Source organism: Trachurus japonicus, chromosome 14, assembly GCF_045865225.1.
Source record: "Trachurus japonicus isolate A0001 chromosome 14, Traja_1.0".
NCBI classification, from domain to species: Eukaryota; Metazoa; Chordata; class Actinopteri; order Carangiformes; family Carangidae; genus Trachurus; species Trachurus japonicus.
Genome location: NC_140920.1, coordinates 10,084,114 through 10,104,089, shown reverse-complemented (window position 1 = coordinate 10,104,089; position 19,976 = coordinate 10,084,114). Strand labels below are relative to the sequence as shown.

Sequence of the window (19,976 nt, the reverse complement as noted above, 5' to 3'; positions counted from 1 at the left end):
CAAGAGTGAGACGTGAGTCACACAGGACACAGATGATGAACAGGTAGGAGAGGAGGAGACGAGGGCAAGAAGAGTGTTGGAGGGGGCAGTCACTGCTAAGATGGAACAACTAAAGAAGAGTAAAAGCACATTTGAAAGGGACCCCAGTCACATTTTGGCCTGGGTCTTCTTCAGCAGCAGCAGCAGCAGCACCACCACCACCTCTTTGTTTCATTTGTTACATCGACATAAACCACAGGTACGGTGAGAGGGAGCCTTAAGGAGCTTTGTCAAATCTGCTGTTTAAACTCTTTAACAAAAAATGAAGAGGAGCTTACATTCAAAATGGCTCGGGTCCCTTTAAAATAACAGTCACACTAACAAAAGGTGTGAGTTGTCGTACTGTAGCTATTTTTTTTTTCCAAGAGTCCGTGTGCTTGTGTTTCAAGTGTCTGAATAAATCTTTTAATAATGGGCATGAGGATGACTGGCCCCATTTGGCGCTATCTCAACAACTGCGTGGGAGACGGCCTCAGATGCTTCCCATAGACAAGCTCAGTCCTCATACTGGAAGCTTTGTCATACGGCCTCACAGGAAGTGGATAACTTCACTGGGAGTTTTTTTTTTTTACTTTTAAAACATGTACTTTCTTGCATTTTGCAGATATAAAACATTTGATTTCAATCCATCTCACTAACTCGTACTTCTCTGGTGTAATCCAGCCTTGAGTGGTTTGGTTAGACAAGTACAAGACAAGGCTGCTTCCCTAAGCTCGTCTATGGGGAGCATCCAGGACCGTCTCCCCCTGTAGTGGATGACACAGTCCCGAACGGGGCCAGGGGGACGACTACAGGAACACAAACTGAGCTGATAGATAAAGAACCAGAGCTGCTATACAAAAAACATTTGCTAAACCACACAACTGCTGCAGTCAAATCAGACTTCAGTTAGATCCAGGATCTGTCACACATGACCACCCTCCTGTGCAAAGACTGAGGATTAATATGACATGTTTTAGTCTTTGGTGTAGATTAACGAGAGCGTGGGAGGGAGGGGGCCGCAGCATCACCTTATGCTACAGTACAAAGATGCTGTTTAAAATAATCGAGCCAATTAAATGCTCCTCTTTCACTATGTCCCAACCTGAATGGCTGAAAAAAACACATGATCTAACAGAGATCCCTCGGCATTCTCCACTGGCCTGAACATATAGACTAGAAACAAGAACGTCAGGAACAGAACAGATACTGCCACCTAGGGGCAACATGCACATCGACATGGTAAAGTAAAGCAGTAAAAGAGGAGCATGTGTTTTAACCCCTGGTGCTTTTGCAGGAGCTGTTGGACGTCTGGAGGAGAAGAGGATCTATCACTGAGCAGAGCATGTGCTTGAGAAGAAAGACAACTGTATTGACAAAAAGAAACTATTTCACGTACCCTGTTAACCTACTTGGTCCAGTTCCAAAGCAATTGAGTGCTTTTTATATAAATGAGACAGAAAGATTTGGGCATTTATTCATTGGTAAATACCACTTAAATCGAGAAGGGAAAAAAAAAAGAATCAGTAATGACAGAGAAAAGAGAGAAAGAGAGAGAGAGAGAGAGATCAGATGAGACCTCATAGACACATGCAAGCTGGAGTGGAAAATAGGAGACATCAGTTCTCTGGAGGGAGTGTTTACAGGATGTCTGCAGCCCGTTTAGATGTTTATTCATCAGAAGAAGTCAGTTCCCTTTTGCCGAGGCGAAGTCTTTTGTTTTAATCCAGCATATTGGCTGTCATCCTGTAGCAGCTCTTCACTATTTACAGTACGGAAGTTGTTTTCATTAAGGCAGAAAGTCATGTAAACTCATCAGAGCGTCTTTTAGAGGCTGAGAAACAAACACGGAGCCGTTCATCTATGATTTGATTAAACTTATGGCTTTATGAGCATATTGTGAATCATGTACCGCTGCTTTCTTTTTCATTTTTTCTTGAAACCCTTTCAGTATAAAAGGTCCGCTCTGCTCCCAAGCTGTGACAGGACAGCTGATTGGCTTTCGTTTCGGCATGAAAACTAACAATGGTGCTTTCAAGGCCCGACTAAATCTATGAAAGACTTAAAATAATGAAATAAAAAAAACAAAACATCAAAGAAATTAGGTGAAACTTGATATGCTAATATTAGGTAAAAGCACAGTTGTCTAGCTTTTACGGTCTTTACACATTGAGACCTCTCTGTAGTGTAGTCAGTAGTCGTCACTTTAACGGCTGTGATTGTTTCTTATTTTTGCATGTATGATGCATCTCATGAGAACTATCTATGGTGGTTTGTACTGACAGGTCTATGCCGCACTTTCCTGAACAACACTGACATGCTGTAAACCTCGCTATCTTGATTTCTGTGTTGTGATTTGATTTAGGAGACATTTTTAAGTCCTAATCCCCTGTTGATCATCACTTTACTTCTAGTAGTTCTATCAAAATCTTTTTTTTAACTGTGAAACAACATCTTTAATAACTGGATGATGAGATCTAATTAGCTCCTTTGCAATTTGTTGATTTTCATCCCCTCCCTGAACTCCTCAATGCAGGAGACGATTACTGTAAATGTCACAATATCTCTGCAGGATAAACCACATTTTTCCATTCTTATTTAAATATATATCACATTGTGTTTTTGTTTTTGTTCATGTATTTAAATGTAACATACATCACAGCAGAATTACAATTCATTTTTTAAAGTTTTGGATTAGTCAGTTCAAGAAGCAGCTGTAAAATGTTACCACACGTGTTGCATACTTTGGCTAATTAGGACTTTATGAAGTTTTTATTCCTAGTTCTTTGATATTCTTGATGGGCATAGACCTGAGAGGGGGAGAAAATGTTTGAAGTAGACGTACCTGCACCTTGTTCAACTTTTTAAAAAATGTATTTGTCTTATTCTGTAGAACGCACCCGCTTGGAAGAAACAACAATCTTTTTGCTCATTCATTTGGAAACACTGTGCCAGTGTGGCTCATATTTCCATCCATGGTGCGGTATGCTAATGCTGCACTCTAGACTGAGAGGATGTGTGCTGAACAGAAACACTAGAGCCTTGGTTGTCTTTGCTCCCTCCCTCCGTTACCGGGAAACAACAAGAACAAACAAAAAACAAGATGGCGGAGGAGTCAAAGAGAGCCAGAAACAAAGCAGCAGGAGCGGCAAGTTTCACACAGGACAGGAAGTGTCTTTTACACGTCAGAAATAATGAGATTAATAATAAAGACTGTCCTGGAAGAACTAATAAAAGAACAAAAAAAATCTTTCAGTATCAAAGAGGATGAGAATTCATGTCAACCAACACAAAAGAGCAAGATAAAACTCATCAGTCAAGACTGTGGAAGATACCGTTGGGAGTGGGTGAGGGGGGAGGGTGGGGGTGTGGGAGCAAAATAGAGGAGATTACATACATCGTGCCCTTTCTCGCCCTCGGCGTGGTTGAGTCTGCTGGCTTTGCCGTTGCGGCTCCGCTGGGCGGGGTCCCCGTTGTGCCACGTGGCGGGACTGTTGGGGCCCGGGGACAGCAAGGTGCCGGACGCCTTTTGTCCGTCCATCTTGTGCTTGGAGTTCAGCCTGGAAGAGCAGAGAGAGAGACACGGCGACACATGAGGTGAAGCGCCGTCAGCCAGCCCACTCACTTCCTGAGGAACAACTTTGTAAAAGATGTTCATTGTGACTTTGTTGTCGGCAAAGTGCTTAAAGTGAAAATGTGTACTTGAAACTTGAGTTTTACTCCTACTCTTAAACTTACAATAATTCACTTCTTCTTTTTATTCTTAAAAGAAAAAAGCTATTCAGACCTCAGAACTCAATACCTTTAGAAGGTCATTTTAGTTGGTATAGAGCATTAACTTTAAGCTTTAAACAACATAGAAGAATCTAAAACATACTCAAAAGAGAAATACCTTTGTTCATGCTGAATGTTATGGCTAGTTTCAGCTTGGTGTGTCTACTTACAGATATAATATTTCACAATTTTTTGACTCTTAAAGATGGTTCAAAACATTTATAGAGAAAGAAAAATGTGAATCAGAAAATTACATCTGAGTTGTTAAACAATACTGTATGTTCGGCTCCTTAAATCGAAAAATATCGTGAATTGACTGTGTTTCTGTTGATTGTTTTTCCATCAGACTCTATCTAAGTGCAGAATGAGACTTCACATTCATTTAAGAGGGAGCAGAGCGGTGGGAATTATAAGACACGCTGTGTGGAGCCCCATTTGTAAACTAATCTTTTCCCTCGAGCTGAAAGGAAATGAGAGAGAAAGGGACTGACAGTCCAACACACTTGACAGTCAACAGAGCAACACCGGTGTGTGACCAAACGAAGCATGCGTGTGTGTCTGTGTGTGAGAGAATGTGTGTGTGTGTGTGTGCTGAGGAGGGAACAGTACCTGGCAGGAGATTTGGAGGTGCTGCGGGTGGACGACAGGGAGGCGCTGCGGGAGCTGCAGCAGCTGCCTTGTCGCTGTGAACTCCTACCTGGGGTCTCACCGGGGGACCTGAGGGATAACAACAAACGGACCAACACATCACACACACACACACACACACACACACACACACACACACATGCATACATATACATAAACAAACCATGTGTATGTATGCATACATCACAGGGAGACACGCATGCGGCAGTGAGCTCAGCAGTCGATCCACTGATGTGTAAAACAGTTCATGCACAGCCAAACTATTTCAATCTATATCTAATTAAGAAAGGTGTGGCGCTGCTACTGTGTTGACGTAAAGCTGTAAAGCTGTAAAGCTGAGAGATGCGCCCGGTGCTTTACGCTTGTTACCGTTCCCTGTGCGTCTGAGCCTGAGATAATGAGTGTAAAATACCAATATAAATTTATGAGGGACCGAATGTGATTCAGTGGTCGTCGGTGAGGACCGAGATGATTGTTCTCTGTTTGTTTTTACTATGTGCAGAGGACAAAATGTGCTGAAATTATTCTTTACGCATCACCTTCTATATCTGTACAGAACATCAGATAATGAATGTGACGCTTCATTTCACAGGGGAAAAGCAGACATATACTGTAGGACGGCGTCTGTCGGCTCAGCATTAACATGTAAATGGTATTAGAGGGATTCTGCGAGTCTCACCTCTTTTTCTGTTTATTCTTGTCTTTGTGTTTGTTCTTTGGGCTGCCCGATCTGAAACAGACGTCATGTGTAAGATAATGAAGCTGTTGCACTTTAAAGCAGTAAAGATTCCCTTTTTGTAAGAGCAGAACTCACTGTACGGCTCGCCAGTATGGATTTTTTGCCCCAAAAAGGGAACAGTGAATCAGGCAGCAAGGACAATAACACACCTTACATGAGAAAACTAATTTGCAGCGTTTGCTTCGCTGCGCACTTTCACACTCAGGGTTTGTTAACAGCGCTGTGGTTGTGTGTTCTCATCTCTCATACACACCTGTATCTCCTCTTTTTCCTGGAGCCAGAAGCAGATCTACGAAAAACAAAAACACCCACAATCATTATAAGGATGATAACATGACAGATATATGAGTGGTGCATTTACACTGGACGTTGGATGTTCCAGATTTTGATGGTGGTTCTGGGAAAAGTACTAAACCTGCTTCTTGGAATAGTTTCTAGGACAAGGTTGTATTTTGAACAAATGCTGGAGGCTGATCCCAAAAATCGAATCTCTGCTGTCATCAATCTGTGCAGCACCTTGATTATACTTCCCCTTTATTTCACATCATATTTTCAGGGTCATATTTTCACATTCACCCCCCAAGAATATTGAGACTACATGAAGCTGCGGTGTGAGCTGACCTTCAGTGTTTTTACACCGAGGAAACACATGCAATAGTACAATAGTTCATATTTTGCACAAGGTCATTTAAACTTTTGTGTAAATACGCCTCTACATGTGAATAGTGCTACAAATATAACAAACACGTAATATTTATTCACAAAATATGAACATGCTGAAGGCGCTGCAAATAAATACCAAAGATAATTCATATTTATGTGCCAACTTAGAAATGGAAATATTTCTGGATGTGTTTCTGCAGTTTTAACGTTCTGCACGTGACACCCCCCTCCCTGTGCAAGACAGTCTGAATCTAATGCATACATCTTTATGTGCAGAGATGTCACCAAGGGGGGTCTCACAGCAGGTTTTTCCAATTTGTATTCCACAGGTGCAGGACTTCACACTTATTTTATTTTTTTATTCTTGGCTGCTGCTGCTTCCTGCGAAAAGGCAGGAGTGAAAAAGAAAAACCCTGAGCTTCTGTGGCGCGGCTTCTTTTTTGACCATGTATTATAACATAATGATGGGGAGGCCAGCCATTCCTCAGTCCTCAGCAACTGACACATCACCTCCGTATCACTTTCACCCTCGTTGCAGTTTCCATGGTGATTAGTCAGACCGGGTCTGTGAGAGTTGTTGCTATTTTTCCTGAAGAGCCCTCCATCTCCTCTGCTGTTTTTACACACCTACAGCATGCAGCATGGAGTGGGAGGGAGCGGCAGCACAAAGTGTGTTGATTCACTGAAAGGGGAGTAATAAAGCTGTCACACGGTAATGTATGTGGCTGATGTGTGACTCAGAGAGCTGTGGCCCCGGTACGGTAGCAGCCCCTGTTTCCCCACTGGAGGGAGTCGTCTGGGGACCACTGAGTATGAAGGGATATTTCTGAAGGTTTATTATTCTTCTCCTCTCATACACACACACACACAGTCTGGTCATGGCTAAAATCCCTCACTGCTCCTTCAGACACAAGGACGTTGGTTGGTAGAAGATGAGAGACGAATATGCATCAAAGGCGGCAGCGGCCCAACCTGGAGCTATTACTTTACACTGGGCTGTATATTACAAACAGGCAGCGTTATGAATTTAAGCAGGACAGGATCGCAATGCCCCCCACCCCCTACTCTCTCCTCCACCTACTTAAGTGCACCTTAAAAAGGAGAATCAAAGGAGGCCGTCTCTGGGGGGGGAGAACCCTGCATGCTGCTCACCCCCTGCCTCATCTATACATTATTCATATAAAAACAGTACCTGCAATGCAGAGCAGCTTTGGAGGGAGGCGTGGAGAAGATGTTGGGGTGTGTGTGTGTGTGTGTGTGTGTGTGTGTGTGTGTGTGTGTGGGTGGGTGGGGGGGTTTGGGGCATGAGGGGGGAATTGGGATGTGCGTGGATGGATGAGAGGTGGGAAACAAGAGCGGGGCAGTGCAGTGATGCTCAGCAATTTGGTGAGAGGCTCATTTTTCTTGTGTTGTGCCCCCATACAGGCTGGGTTATTAGAGCAACGCCCCCCCCCCCCGAGTCAGGAGGAGCAGAGCAGAGAGCCAGAGGAACCGAGGGAGGGGGACGCTCCCCAATTGGTATTATAATAACCTGAGGCTGCACAGGTATCTGCTGATGAGCTCTTGTTCGTTTCCTATCTCTTCTTCTTTCCCCTTTATTGTCTTTTCAGTCCTCCCTTCTTTCTTGAACTATTTCATTATTTTCATCCTTTAGACATCCTATTTGTTTTTCCTTTCTCCTCCTCCTCCTCTTTCTTCCAATGTTTCTTACCTTCTCCTTTCTGTCTCTCTTTTTTCCTCTCTTTCTTTCTTTCTTTCTTTCTTTCTCATTCTTATTGTTTTATTTATCTTTCCACCTTAGCTTCCTTTTCCTTTTATACTGTACCAGCCTTTCTTCATTTAAGTTCTTTCTTTCTTTCTTTCTTTCTTTCTTTCTTTCTTTCTTTCTTTCTTTCTTTCTTTCTTTCTTTCTTTCTTTCTTTCTCATTCTTACTGTTTCATTTCTCTCTTTCCACCTTACCTTCCTTTTCCTTTTTCCTTTTTATACCAGCCTTTCTTCATTCAATTTCTTTCTTTCTTTCTTATTCTTACTGTCTTATTTCTCTCTTTCCACCTCACCTTCCTTTTCCTTTTTATACCAGCCTTTCTTCATTGAATATCTTTCTTTCTTCCTTCCTTCCTTCCTTCCTTCCTTCCTTCCTTCCTTCCTTCCTTCCTTCCTTCCTTTCTTCCTTTTGCTCCACAAATACGTTATATGGGCCATTCACATAATGACAGAAAAAGGGGCAACATCCCTCCCTTTAGCTCCTTCACTCTGCTTTTCCAGTAAGTGAAACATCAAACGCGTGACTCTATCTCTCTCTGAACATCCACCGCTATGATGGCAGCTGCTGACAAACCCTTGAGAAGTCAAAGTGTCTTTGTTGTGATGACAAATCACTGATGACTCTTGCGCATGTTATTTACACACTCACCTGTCTCGCTTGTGTTTCTTCCCACTCTTTTTCTTCTTCTCTCTGCGAGTGGGTGAGGAGCTGCCAAACCTATTGATGGAGAGACATCTTTTTCATGCCATGACTGTAAAATGCCTCAGATTGCTGCAAAATTCTGGCTTTTCACTTGTTCAAAGTGTTACATTAAATCTCATCTTTGTACAGAGGTGAACAGAGGTGTCATCCTATAGTAGCTCAGCTGACTCCTCTTACCGAGCCTCTTTGTGCTGAGCTGTATTCATGATCGTGCCTTTCTGCTTTTTATTCTTTATTCTTTCTGACCAGCAATCTACCTCCTCTTTCACACTTTCTCCTTCAGTCTCTCCTTTTGCTGACCTTGTCAAAAGAAAATGGAAGACGAGACTATGCTTTGCTAATCACTCACTACAGATTATTCCCCTCTTCACAACGTCAGTATCTGATGGCTTGTTTCAAATATTCACTGGAAAATAATTGAAATTCTGTGTCAACCAAAACCACAGTGTAATTACTTTGTCAACGAGGCTGGGGGAAAGAAAAAAAGAAAAGAAAAATCGAACAACTTCATCAGAGGAAGCCGTTTCCACTCACCGACTCCTTCGTCGGCCAGATTTCTTCTTCTTCCTTTTCTTCGGACGTGGGGATGGAGAGCTGCTTGATTTCCTCTTCACTCTGCCACGTAAAAGAGAGAATGAGAGGGCGATTGAGATGGAGAGCAAGACAGGCAGATATAATTTGCAAGTGATTGTTATAATAATCATTTTCAGAAGGAATAAATTTCTGATTATAGTTATTTGCTGCTGTGTCAATAACAAGACGTCTAAGTGTATACTTTCTCATTTCCTCAGTTCATTCTGCCATCACACACAATATTCATGCAATACATCTCACAATGGAAACAGGAAATTGCCTCGTGGAAATTACACTTAGTCCTATTGGAAAAGTGACACAAGCAGAAAGCGCAATCTAAATGACCGTCTGCATTATGGTTTTCAAACATCAGCAACATCAGCTATGATGGTAGATTGAAGAGCAGCTTGGTCCAATATCAGTTTTATGTTTATGGATATTATCACAGGAAACACCCAGAGGCCATGTGAAGGAGGTAATAGATGATTTAACTGCATCACTTGAGGGACGAGAGCTGGTCAACAGTGTGTGTGTGTGTGTGTGTGTGTGTGTTAACATGTGTTTTACCTGTTGTCACTGTGATAATCGTGGTCATAGTCTCCATCTTCATAACCAGCCAGCGCTGGGTCTTCTTCATACTGGTCAGGCTGATAGTGCAGGTGGTTAACCCTGTAAACAAAATGTGTTGAGGATCAGTAGATCATGAGGAAACCAGGTTTTTATCATCATCATCGTCATCATCGTCATGGTCAGTTCTCATCTTAAAGTCAAGTTCAACCTGTATCAATGCAATGTATGTCAACACATATGCAATTACAAATTATGTATATTATATATTGGTTAGTGTATACTGTATCTGCCTGGGTGGATTTAACAGTTTAGCTCTAACGCTAACATTTCCTAATTAGTACTAAATACAAGGAACAGTTGTGGCTATTTTTGTGTGTTTTTAGTTGAACAAATGAAAAGATTGACCTTGTAATGGTGCTGAAAGCAGGACAGTTAAATTCAGTCATAACCCACAGGGGTAATTTTAACCTCTGTTGTGAGATTGTGCTCTTGAGAAGATTGTAGTGTCGCTGAGATGCTCATTGTGAACTCTTCTAACTGGAGTTTGTCATTCAGAGCAAAGACGACGCTACGACCTTGTCCTCACTGCAGGTCGGTGGAGGATGCCGGTGGGGGAGGGGAGGGGGGCACTTGAGGCAGACTCTGTCCTGCTTCTGATGTGTGATTCATTTAAGAAGAACTAAGTCTGACTAGTTTCTTTACTCACAAACTAAACTTTTTTGTGTGACTGCAATGTGTCATCCCTTCGTCCGTCACCGCATCCGTGAGAAGATCAGGATTTTTCACACTCTGACAGTTCAGCTTTTGGGAGTCATAAATTGTTTTTCACACATACTGTGTTGTATATACAGGCAACAGCGGCATCCCAACTAATCCTACTTGCCCCACTGTCCGTTCTGCTCTTAGGTGCCCCCCCTCTGATCCACTAAATCCAACCTTGCTGAAAACCCCCATGAAACACAGATTTTATTTTTTACCCCCCTGCCGACCCATCTCTGACCTTGACAGTTTTGTTATAATCTCAGCAGGTCAAGTTCTGGGCTTTCTGGTAATTTTCACACAAGTATCCAGTACATATGAGTCCATGTGGAGGTGGGGAGGTTATTTGGATTAAAGTGACAATGGCTGAGGCCGTCCTTGATGACTATCCATGCAGGCTCAATTAGTTAGACTAAGATAAAAGAAGCAGGGGGAATGAGATGAAGAGGGCTGAAGTGCAGCACAAAAGCAGGTTAAAGCAAAAGATAGTGCGTCTGAAATTGGGAGATAAAAACCCATGGGGAAACACTATCAGAGCAAAATTTAACATCAGATCGGGATCGAGAGGAGGGGTGATGTTGAAAAAAGACAAAATGAACGGTGTAAAGTGTCTGGAAGGACAAAGTGGGGCGGCCTTGAGCAGGAAACAGGCCTGATGGTTTGTTAGAAGGAGACGAGGAAACAGAGAGTCTTTAATTGGCTCGGCACCAGTGGGCACAGCAGGGATCCCAAGCACCGGCAGAAATAACCTCACTTCCCAATGACAGCCCTTTTTGCACACATGCTCCGAAAGTTATTTGGATGAATACACAAACACACACTCACACACACACACACACACTGCAAAACTCAGTCTAATAAATACAACTTGCATTTAAAAAACAAAAAACAACTCTGAGGAGGACAGAGGGAAACAACTATCGGCCATGTGGGTGTGTGACAGAAAGTTAAAAACACATTAAGTCAGAAACTGCCGAACGAATGAATATTGACTAGATGTTATTTTAGATAAAGGATGCACTGCAAGATGATGGAACCAATTTTCTCACTATAAAAAGGAAAATTTGAAACTTGTGAATATTGCTCTAAGGGGAGGGAGACACACACAGCGCTCTGCAGTAGAAAATCTTCTACCCCCTACCTCTCTCTTTTTCAATAACAGCTACTCACTTAATTCTCTTGAAACTCTATCTTTTGGATTTTGCCTCTCAGCGTGCACAAAGGCTCGCCTGCAGATACAACTCAAGGTTATACAAAATACTTTTAAATCCTCTGCACCTCGCTGTTTTGAATAAACGATAATATATTTTTCAGTCATTTAGTTCTTCCAATAAAACGTCCAACTCGATAAAACATTAAATATGGCAGTAAAGGACAGTGACAATATTTATCTATCACATAGGAAAAGGTCTCTATCAACGAGAGCAACATGGGATATGAAGTAGAGTGTGTTAATAATGCAGCATTTACACTGCATTCCTAATGTGTTTCATTAGACTGCTGTTCATTTGTTTTCTACACTGATAAACTGAATGTGTAAAATGTCACTGATTGCATTCAATACATATTTTAAAATGTATTTTTGCCCTTTGCATTTGTAATACTTATTGAATTTATGTTTACAATCTCAGTTTGGCATTTTAAAAACCCAAAGAGGTTCATTTCTGCAGCTGTTTAGCCTTTTTGCCTGAGACTTGCGTCCCTGCAGGCCGGGAATGGAGCTGGCTGCCAAAAAGAGCAATTAACAACAATTGAAACTATCTAGTGGTTTCCATGCTTAGTCATTAATGATAAATCAACTAACTCCCCATCCTGTCTCTAATCCCTTAATTGATGCTATGCGTCAATATGCCGTTGACATCTGTCCAGCCTGGTCGTGATCAAGACAGCGTCCCCCGTTAGGCAGATGAGTGAGTGTCCCAATGCTTAATGGTGCCCTGGTGGGGCAGGAGACTCCCTAATTCAGCCACTGTCCGTGGGACCTGGCAGTGATGGACTACTGCCAAGGCCGTCCTCAGGGCTGCGGCGCAAAGTAGTGCAGCTCATTCGTATCCCCCCCCCCCTCAGACAGCCACTCTGCCATGGAAGGCTGGGATGTATTTCTATTGCTGTAGAGAGTCATGGTTTGTTATTCTGGGAGGAGGAATGTGGAGGTGGGATTGATTACTCCTCAGGATGAGGGTGGGGCGAATCTATTGGCTGCTTTATGTTGGTCATGTTACAATAAGATGACAGCTTGACTGGGCTGGGTTTGAGCTGAGCTGATCAATGCTGTGATATGTATGCGCCTAGATTAGATTAGGTGTATTAGGCATTACAGTCCTTTCTATTGAAATGAGATATATTTCTGTTTCATAATGAAGAAACTAAGTCTCAGGCTTTTCATTAGATATTGAACAACCATGTGAATGCCTGGCATCAGATTCCCCATTGATTCTACTCTGATGGGACAGTCTTGGTCTGTAATCCTGAACAGCTCTGGGAGGCTTTCACACACTGCATTCCTCCTCTCGCTTCATGTTCCCATCCATTCTGCAGGAAATCAATGAGAGACATTTGGTAAACAGAATTATGAGCTAGCACATCCATGCTCACTGCTGGCTGTTTATTGCTGGTGTGTAAGAGTATTAAGCTCCAGCTGAGGGGCCTAGTCTGTCAATAGTACCAGTCCCTGTGGACAAGATGGCATCTGAATGAAATCTCCCATCTGAGCAAACTCAAACACACTGAAGGCAACAGTACATGTCAGACTGGGATGAAGCCTCCGTTCCTTCAGCTAATCTGCAAATCAATGCAGCGTTATGTTGATGTACATCTTTTTTTTTTTAGCATAGCAAGAAATACAACAGAGAGAGGGCCAAGTTATTAAGGGGATAGTTCAACATTTTTGGCAATATTTTGGCAAAGGGATTGCCATAATCCCTATAGTCATAGCAGTAGGTTTGTTACCTTTATTTGTCAGTGCAAGCTGTTTTTAGAACGGTAGAGCAGAGCCGCGAGCTGCTCAGAGCTACAGAGGGTAATGGGATTTCTTGGTTTCCCTCATCAAACTCATCAAATACACAATCCAACAACTCCAAAACGCTTTTGTGACCTGCACATTCACCACGCTATGAGATAATAACAGAACGTTACGAGACCGAGTTGTTTTAGAGGTAAATGCAGAGACTGCTTGCCGAAAAACTGCCCCCGATAGGAACGCGCATCAGCGGTTTTGCATGATTTTACGTCGAAAACAATTAAAGGTAACGAACCTACTCCTAAAACTATAGGGATTATGGCAATGACCAATTTGCCAAAATGTGGAACTATCCCTTTAATATTAAATCGGTACAACGTCCGTGCTCACTGCTGTCTGTTAATTACAGTGACTGTAGGCCTCATAAAGCCACATTAACTGACATGTGAGCCCAGTGAGGAGTCAAGGTCCGTTAGGTCTTTTTCTACAGTTCTGACCAGTGAGACAAAGGACATCCTTTATATAATCATGCTGGACATTTTATAAGTTCACTTGAAAAAGTCACAATGTTGAGCTGAGGGACACACTGTGGATTTCACAGGGTGTGAGATTCAGTGTGTGTGTGTTTGGCCTGTCTGAGAATGGACGCTGTGGAGAAGTGGAGGGATAACAAGCCTGCAAATTACAACCTTCTTCAATTTTCCACATCAAGGCCTTTCTGCTAAGGGAAAAGTTGCAGAATTTGAGGCAGGTTGTGAAAATCCTAAATTGACCTGACTCAGAAGTGTCCTTCACTGTGAACTCATGTAAAAAAAAAAAATCAAAACAAACAGAACTTGCTCTGTCTTTATGCAAATCTGGACCATGATTGTTTATTATATTCATCCTCCTACATATACACATAACCTTCCTCCTTCCTCTGCAGCTCGCTCCTCCACCAGCTCTCCTCAGAGCGGTCTGGCTTAATGTCAGACACCAGCTGAGAGGTGGAGGTGCAGAGGAGGGAGAATCATTAGTCCTGTCTGTGAGACATTAAGCATCAACGTCATTACCAGTCATTAGTTCACAGACAGCGGGGTCACGTTGCCGCCACCATACGGCCTCGCTCAATCATTCACACATAGAGTATGAAGGACTGACTCTGAAGTGCCACCACACCCACATCCTGCTGTTGCAAACTCTCATGTTTTTCAGAACTGATGCAATGGCCTCTGTGTGTGTGTGTGAGAGTGTGTGTGCATCTTTTAGGGATCAACTATACATGTATCCATGCATTGTGATTACTTTGATTCCATCTGTGCTTCCCTCTGATGAGGCGTTCTCCCTCCCACCTCGTACTCAAAGCTGCACTGTGGCTTAATGCTACACAAATTGACAATTATCACGCCAATCTTCACCTCATTGGCCTCCAGCAGAGTTTGAAATAAACTTTAAAATGCTGCTGCTTGTTCTAAAAGCACTGGGGTTTAACAGTTCCCTGTGTACTCAGAAAGAGGCATTACCAGCAAAAAGCCAAGGATTCAAATGAAAATGTATTTCACCTTTACAATTACTGTACGATCCATATTCTTTGTAATTGAGTTCACTAAGATACTATTGGGCATTATATTCCCTCAAAAACAGTTTCTGTTTGCATTTGTTATTCTGTGCTCTCTAGTTTTAGTTCTTGTAAGCATTTTGCAATTAGATCCGATACAAACTCTTTGGGTTCCTACATGAATAAGATGAAAATAATGCAGTAAATAACCGGGGGGAGGCAGGGTGAATAACCGTACATGCACATTGGGGGTAAAAAAATAATATAAATACATTATTTGGATTTGCACAGATAACATGCTCTGGACAGATATGAAATTCATCTCCTTTTTTTCCTTAATAACCAGTCTTTTCCATTAGTTGTGCAGTGGATGAAGCGTGAGGGATGTTTCAGCTGTGTTATTTTCTACCTCGAGATCCCATTAAACTCTGGCTCCTTGACGGCAGACTGGAAACTGACAAGCTGGAGTCAGGGACCTTCTCTGCACTGCACTGACACTTCAAACACACTCTGCTTTCATCTGGTCCTCCTCCAATAATTTCTGACTTTTTCCACCGAACTGCTGCTGCTGTTTCCACCTTCACTTTTCACACTCACACAGGCTTTAATTAGACTCCCTTCTGACTTAGGAGGGACTGAGACAAACTATGTTTAATTTTTTGACTGATCTAGGTACATGGTTATGATTTTGGCAGCTGTATATAGATATACAGAGAACATGTGAGTAGGAAGATAGGAAGAACATTTCCCATCACTTTGCAGACAAATAACTCAACAAAAAATATAATACAGTATAATTAGGGTTGCAAAATTCCGGGAATTTTCAAAGTTGGAAACTTTCCATGGGAATTAACGGGAATATATGGGAATTAACAGGAATTAACGGGAATATATGGGAATACATCCGAAATTTACAAAATTGAAGGTTGGGAACTTAAATACTGTATAGTTGGGGAAAATTTCATTTTACTTTTTGATTGTTGTTGTTCAGTGAAAGAATTGATTGTTCATACAAGAATTAAAACTTGATAGTTCTACTCACAAATAAATCTGTTGAAATGTCATGTTTTTTAATTGTTAACCCAATTATTTTGCATGGATGTCTGCTTATGACAAAACTAAATATTTACATTTATGTTTGGACATTAACACCAGTTAATTCCCATAAATTCCCGATAATTCCCATAAATTCCCATAATTCCCATGGAAAGTTTCCAATTTGGAATATTTCCCAAATTCCCCAGCTTAACTTCCCATGGAAAGTTTCTGGAAATTTACCGGAAATCTTCCGCCCCTTTGCAACCCTACTGTAAGTGTAATACTACTCTGAGAATTGAATGTATCTGCAGTGCAATATTGCTACTTTTACTTCAATAAAACACTTGAGTATTTCCTCCACCACTGCACTACAGTTAAGCAATATATCACGACAGGCCGTGGTATATGCTCATTATACCACGGCTAAGGGGCGTTGTTCGGCCCGACGCGAAGCCAACCAATCAGATTGCGGGATTTCACCTTTCCGTTTTATAAATACAAATATACACACATAATCAGATAATTCCTAATGCACACATCACATTAAACCTGATACTGTATGTGGTGACTTACACTGGTTGTGTGTGTGAGCCTTCTCTGGTGATCACGCCCTCTTTGTCCATCAGCATTTGTCTGAATGTGCTCACTTTCTGTCGGATCTCTTCTTCTGTGTACCTGAGGACATGAAGGACACAACGGTTAGTGAAGGAACACAGACAGACGCTCACCGACAGCGATCATCTGCAGCTTCAGTGGAGCCCTGACAAGGGCGAAGTGAATTTTTCTCAGCGTTAACCAGAGACGGTGTGACGACCTGTGAAGCTCCTGCAAATTAAAGCAGCGGTTTTTAATGACGGGCCCGAATGCAGCGGGAGGCACCGGCCGAGCTAATTGTCATCCGTCATAACTGCCAGTCGCTCATGGAGGAGCCGTGTCATTCTCTGCTCTCACACAGAGTCTGAGCAAAATGTCAAAGACTGTCTCCTGACCGTGTCCCGACCAAACATTACACTCAGCCGAATGATGTATGTATGATGTTCTGATGACTCACTGTCAGCCTCTCCTGACCCGGGCTGGTTACTTGTTCGGGCTTGGACTGCATGTCATGTTTTATTCTGCAGGCAAGTGCTGTATAACTGGCTGAGCTGAGAGGACCTGGGGGGCAGAGTGAGGAGCTTTCAGCGAGCTGACACAGACAGAATACTGCCGACCGCCGCAGTGGCACACGAGAAATTACTGTCGGTGTCACATTATAGATTCATATCCATATTTTCAAACTGAAGAAAATCGTTTTTCTTCTTTTTTTTCTCTTGGGTTTATTGTGGATGCAGCAGGAGCATCACAATGAGCAATTATACTTTAATAAATGATGATTATACTCAGTGAAAAGCATGGTAAATGAATCTTTAAATTGTTTGGGCTACATCTTCCCTGTTTGTGAGCAACACAACCACCTCTGACCGTACGTCTGCCACTGGAGACACACTGACAGCTCTGCAGGGACAGAGCTATAATTCAAGCAGCCGGTCTGAACACGCACAGCAGAGGGACTGAAGTTGGTTCTGCCCTTTTCTATACAACAAATACTCAGAGGATCGCTGCAACTTTGTGACAGTACACGGCCCCTTTCAGTGCACCGTCCTCCAAGCTGAGCCTGGCGGAGGCTATTCATACCATTTTACACTATCACCACATTCTGCTCTGGCCCTGGTAATGAGCTGTAATGAGCTAGAGAGACACGGGAACATGAAGGGAGAGGGGAGGACTGAGGAGGGAGGGGAAAAGGCAGAGAATTAATAAAGCTGTGAGTGTGTGGCCAAGAGCCAGACATAACAGAGTTAGACTGACTGGAGGCCTCCGCCATTAATAATATACTGTGGTATTCAAATCAAATCCAACAAAAAGAGTTGTAGCTTCATATTTAGAGAATAGAAAGAGTGGTATCAATCTTTAAAGACAGTAAAGAAATACATTTTCCATACACTGAATATTATAAAAGCTTTAAAGCAGCAATATAGGTAACTATCTATCTCCACTACACATTAACCAATGTTTAACATGTAAGGACAGCTGCATATAATTACTGAACATTTCACTCCCTTGTGAGGACATTAAATCAACAGCCTCCTCTGGGCGTGTTGTCTTATCAACACATTCAGCAGTAGAGCTGCAGTAGAGGACGTGACACACGGAGGCAATTTATCCACCTGATGCAATTTACTATTAAAATTAGTCCTCAGTCAAATCTGAACACACATATATTATACACATCTATCTTAAGATCTGGTGCGACTTCCTGAGGACATTATTGATAGGATTATCTCTGTCGCCAGTATGTTTCCATCATCTGCACCTGAATAAATGCCTGTTTTGACCCAGTCTAGACCCACAAGTGCACAAATAACTCTTAGAAGTGCAATTACAGCTCCTATTAAGTAAGAATAAACATATCTGACTATTATAGGGGAGCTGTTCGTTGCTCAGTGCTAAAACTTAGACTTAGACTACATGACTACAGACTACAGATGACTACTGGATTGTAAATGAACCAGTGGCTCATTTCAGCGTGGAAATTGCATTAGTCTGAGGAGTGTTTACTTTTCCCAGATTAAATATAGCAGCCCCGTACTATATGTATCTTGAGCTGGGTGCTATCAGCGCATTGACGGTGCAAAAAATGAGATTAGGAGAAGCGTGATGGAGGGCTGTAATAGCTGGAAGATGGCCCAACAGAGACGGAGCCAGCCGGTGTGACAGCACCATCGGGTCCCGCTGTATGGCAATCTCTCAGCCCAGCGGCTGTCAGCTCTGCACAATGGAGGCCACAAACACACACTTTATATCCGGGGCTTTTCCGTGCACGGCGGAGGAGCCATCACCATACGTTAGCTGCTTCCTATGGCTGCTTTCTGACAACTCTGCGGCAGTCCCTGCATGCGTTCAGCTGTCTGTTGTGGATCAAAGGAGGCTGTACAATAGATAAAAGGAGTGAGGAGGCTCAGAGAGGATACCGGCTGTGAAAACGAATGCGTTCTGGCCAAACATGCTCCATGACTGTTGGGCTTTTTCCTTCACATTGTGCTGATGACAGTAAGAATGTTAGCCCCAGCAGCTTCCTCTGTTGACACTGCAGTCAAAGCAAGAAAAAAGGAAGGGGGTCACAACTTGTGGGGCTCAGGGGTCTGTTGACTCGTGGCCTTCAGAATCCGTTCCTCCTCTTCCCTGTGAACTGATCGACTCTGAAGCACAGCACAGCTTCACAGCATGAAGCAGCGCAAAGTTTGTTTCTTTTTGATCGGTTGAACTTCCAAAACAAAGTCAGAGATGCTGCTTCAAATATAGAGGCCCCCCCACCCTCTCAGAGCACCTGCAGGAACCTGGCGAATGGTTGGAAGGATCACCCACGGAGATTAACATGTATAGGGACAAAAAGAAGCCTGTGTTGATGTGAGACTGAATTTTTTTTTTTTTTTCCCATGATGGCTGAACTTTTGAGTTGCACTTAAAATAAGTGAGGAAAGAAAAATCCATAATGAGCTCCGAATCAATCTGTGTAAATGGCCACATATTGGACATTTGTCAGAAGCTATTAGCAGAAGTAGGCTAAAAAAACAACACATCTCTCTTCTGCACATTTTAATTAGCACTTCTTGCAGCTGTAAAGGTAGCGGCTCTCTGCCTAACGCGCCATCTGTTCTGCCCTGACACCACGCAGAGGAGGGAATGACTGGAGTGGCTGCTCTCAGGAATAGCCTGGGTAACACCGAATTCAAATTACGATGAATGTTAAACTGTACGGTGCACTTGTATATTTTCATTTGCATGTGTGTATGTGTATGTGTGTGTGTGTGTGTGTGTGAGGGGGGCACATCAGAGGTCCAGCGCTGGCCAAGTGGAGCCAAATGAAAGTCATTTAGCCCCGCCCCATTGCTTACAGCATGCAAAGTCCCAGTGATTTGGACAGAGAGAGACAGGGCACATCGATCAGAGCGAGGGGGGGTTCCCCACCACCCAGGCATGAAAAATCACCATGATTAAAGAAGTTGATTGGAGTAATTAGACAGCTCCGAGCACCCACAGATTTCGCCCATTAACTCGTGATGCGGGAAAATGAATATCTGCGGCCCAGAGACCATCCATGCGCTGATAGTCATCGATTTTGGTGAGGACATGTCTATGTGCAGGGGATCGTTCGTGTGTTTGTGTGTGTTTGTGTGTGTTTGTGCTCCT

At 42.8% G+C, this 19,976-nt stretch overlaps 1 protein-coding gene across 3 annotated transcripts in view; it reads right to left on the bottom strand.

Annotated features, from left to right (window-relative positions):
* Positions 1-19,976, bottom strand: part of srrm3 (serine/arginine repetitive matrix 3) — a 72,298-nt gene that overhangs the window by 7,307 nt on the left and 45,015 nt on the right. For 2 of the 3 annotated variants that reach the window (XM_085797369.1, XM_085797370.1), the window contains exons 3-10: positions 16,320-16,421; positions 9,451-9,552; positions 8,845-8,925; positions 8,257-8,325; positions 5,433-5,468; positions 5,120-5,170; positions 4,402-4,509; positions 3,416-3,578 (exon numbers count right to left, since the gene is read on the bottom strand). In XM_085797369.1, coding sequence (XP_085653495.1) covers positions 3,416-3,578; positions 4,402-4,509; positions 5,120-5,170; positions 5,433-5,468; positions 8,257-8,325; positions 8,845-8,925; positions 9,451-9,552; positions 16,320-16,421 — 712 coding nt within the window. The remainder of the gene's footprint in view (positions 1-3,415; positions 3,579-4,401; positions 4,510-5,119; positions 5,171-5,432; positions 5,469-8,256; positions 8,326-8,844; positions 8,926-9,450; positions 9,553-16,319; positions 16,422-19,976) is intronic. The other variant, XM_085797371.1, reaches the window with a different exon arrangement.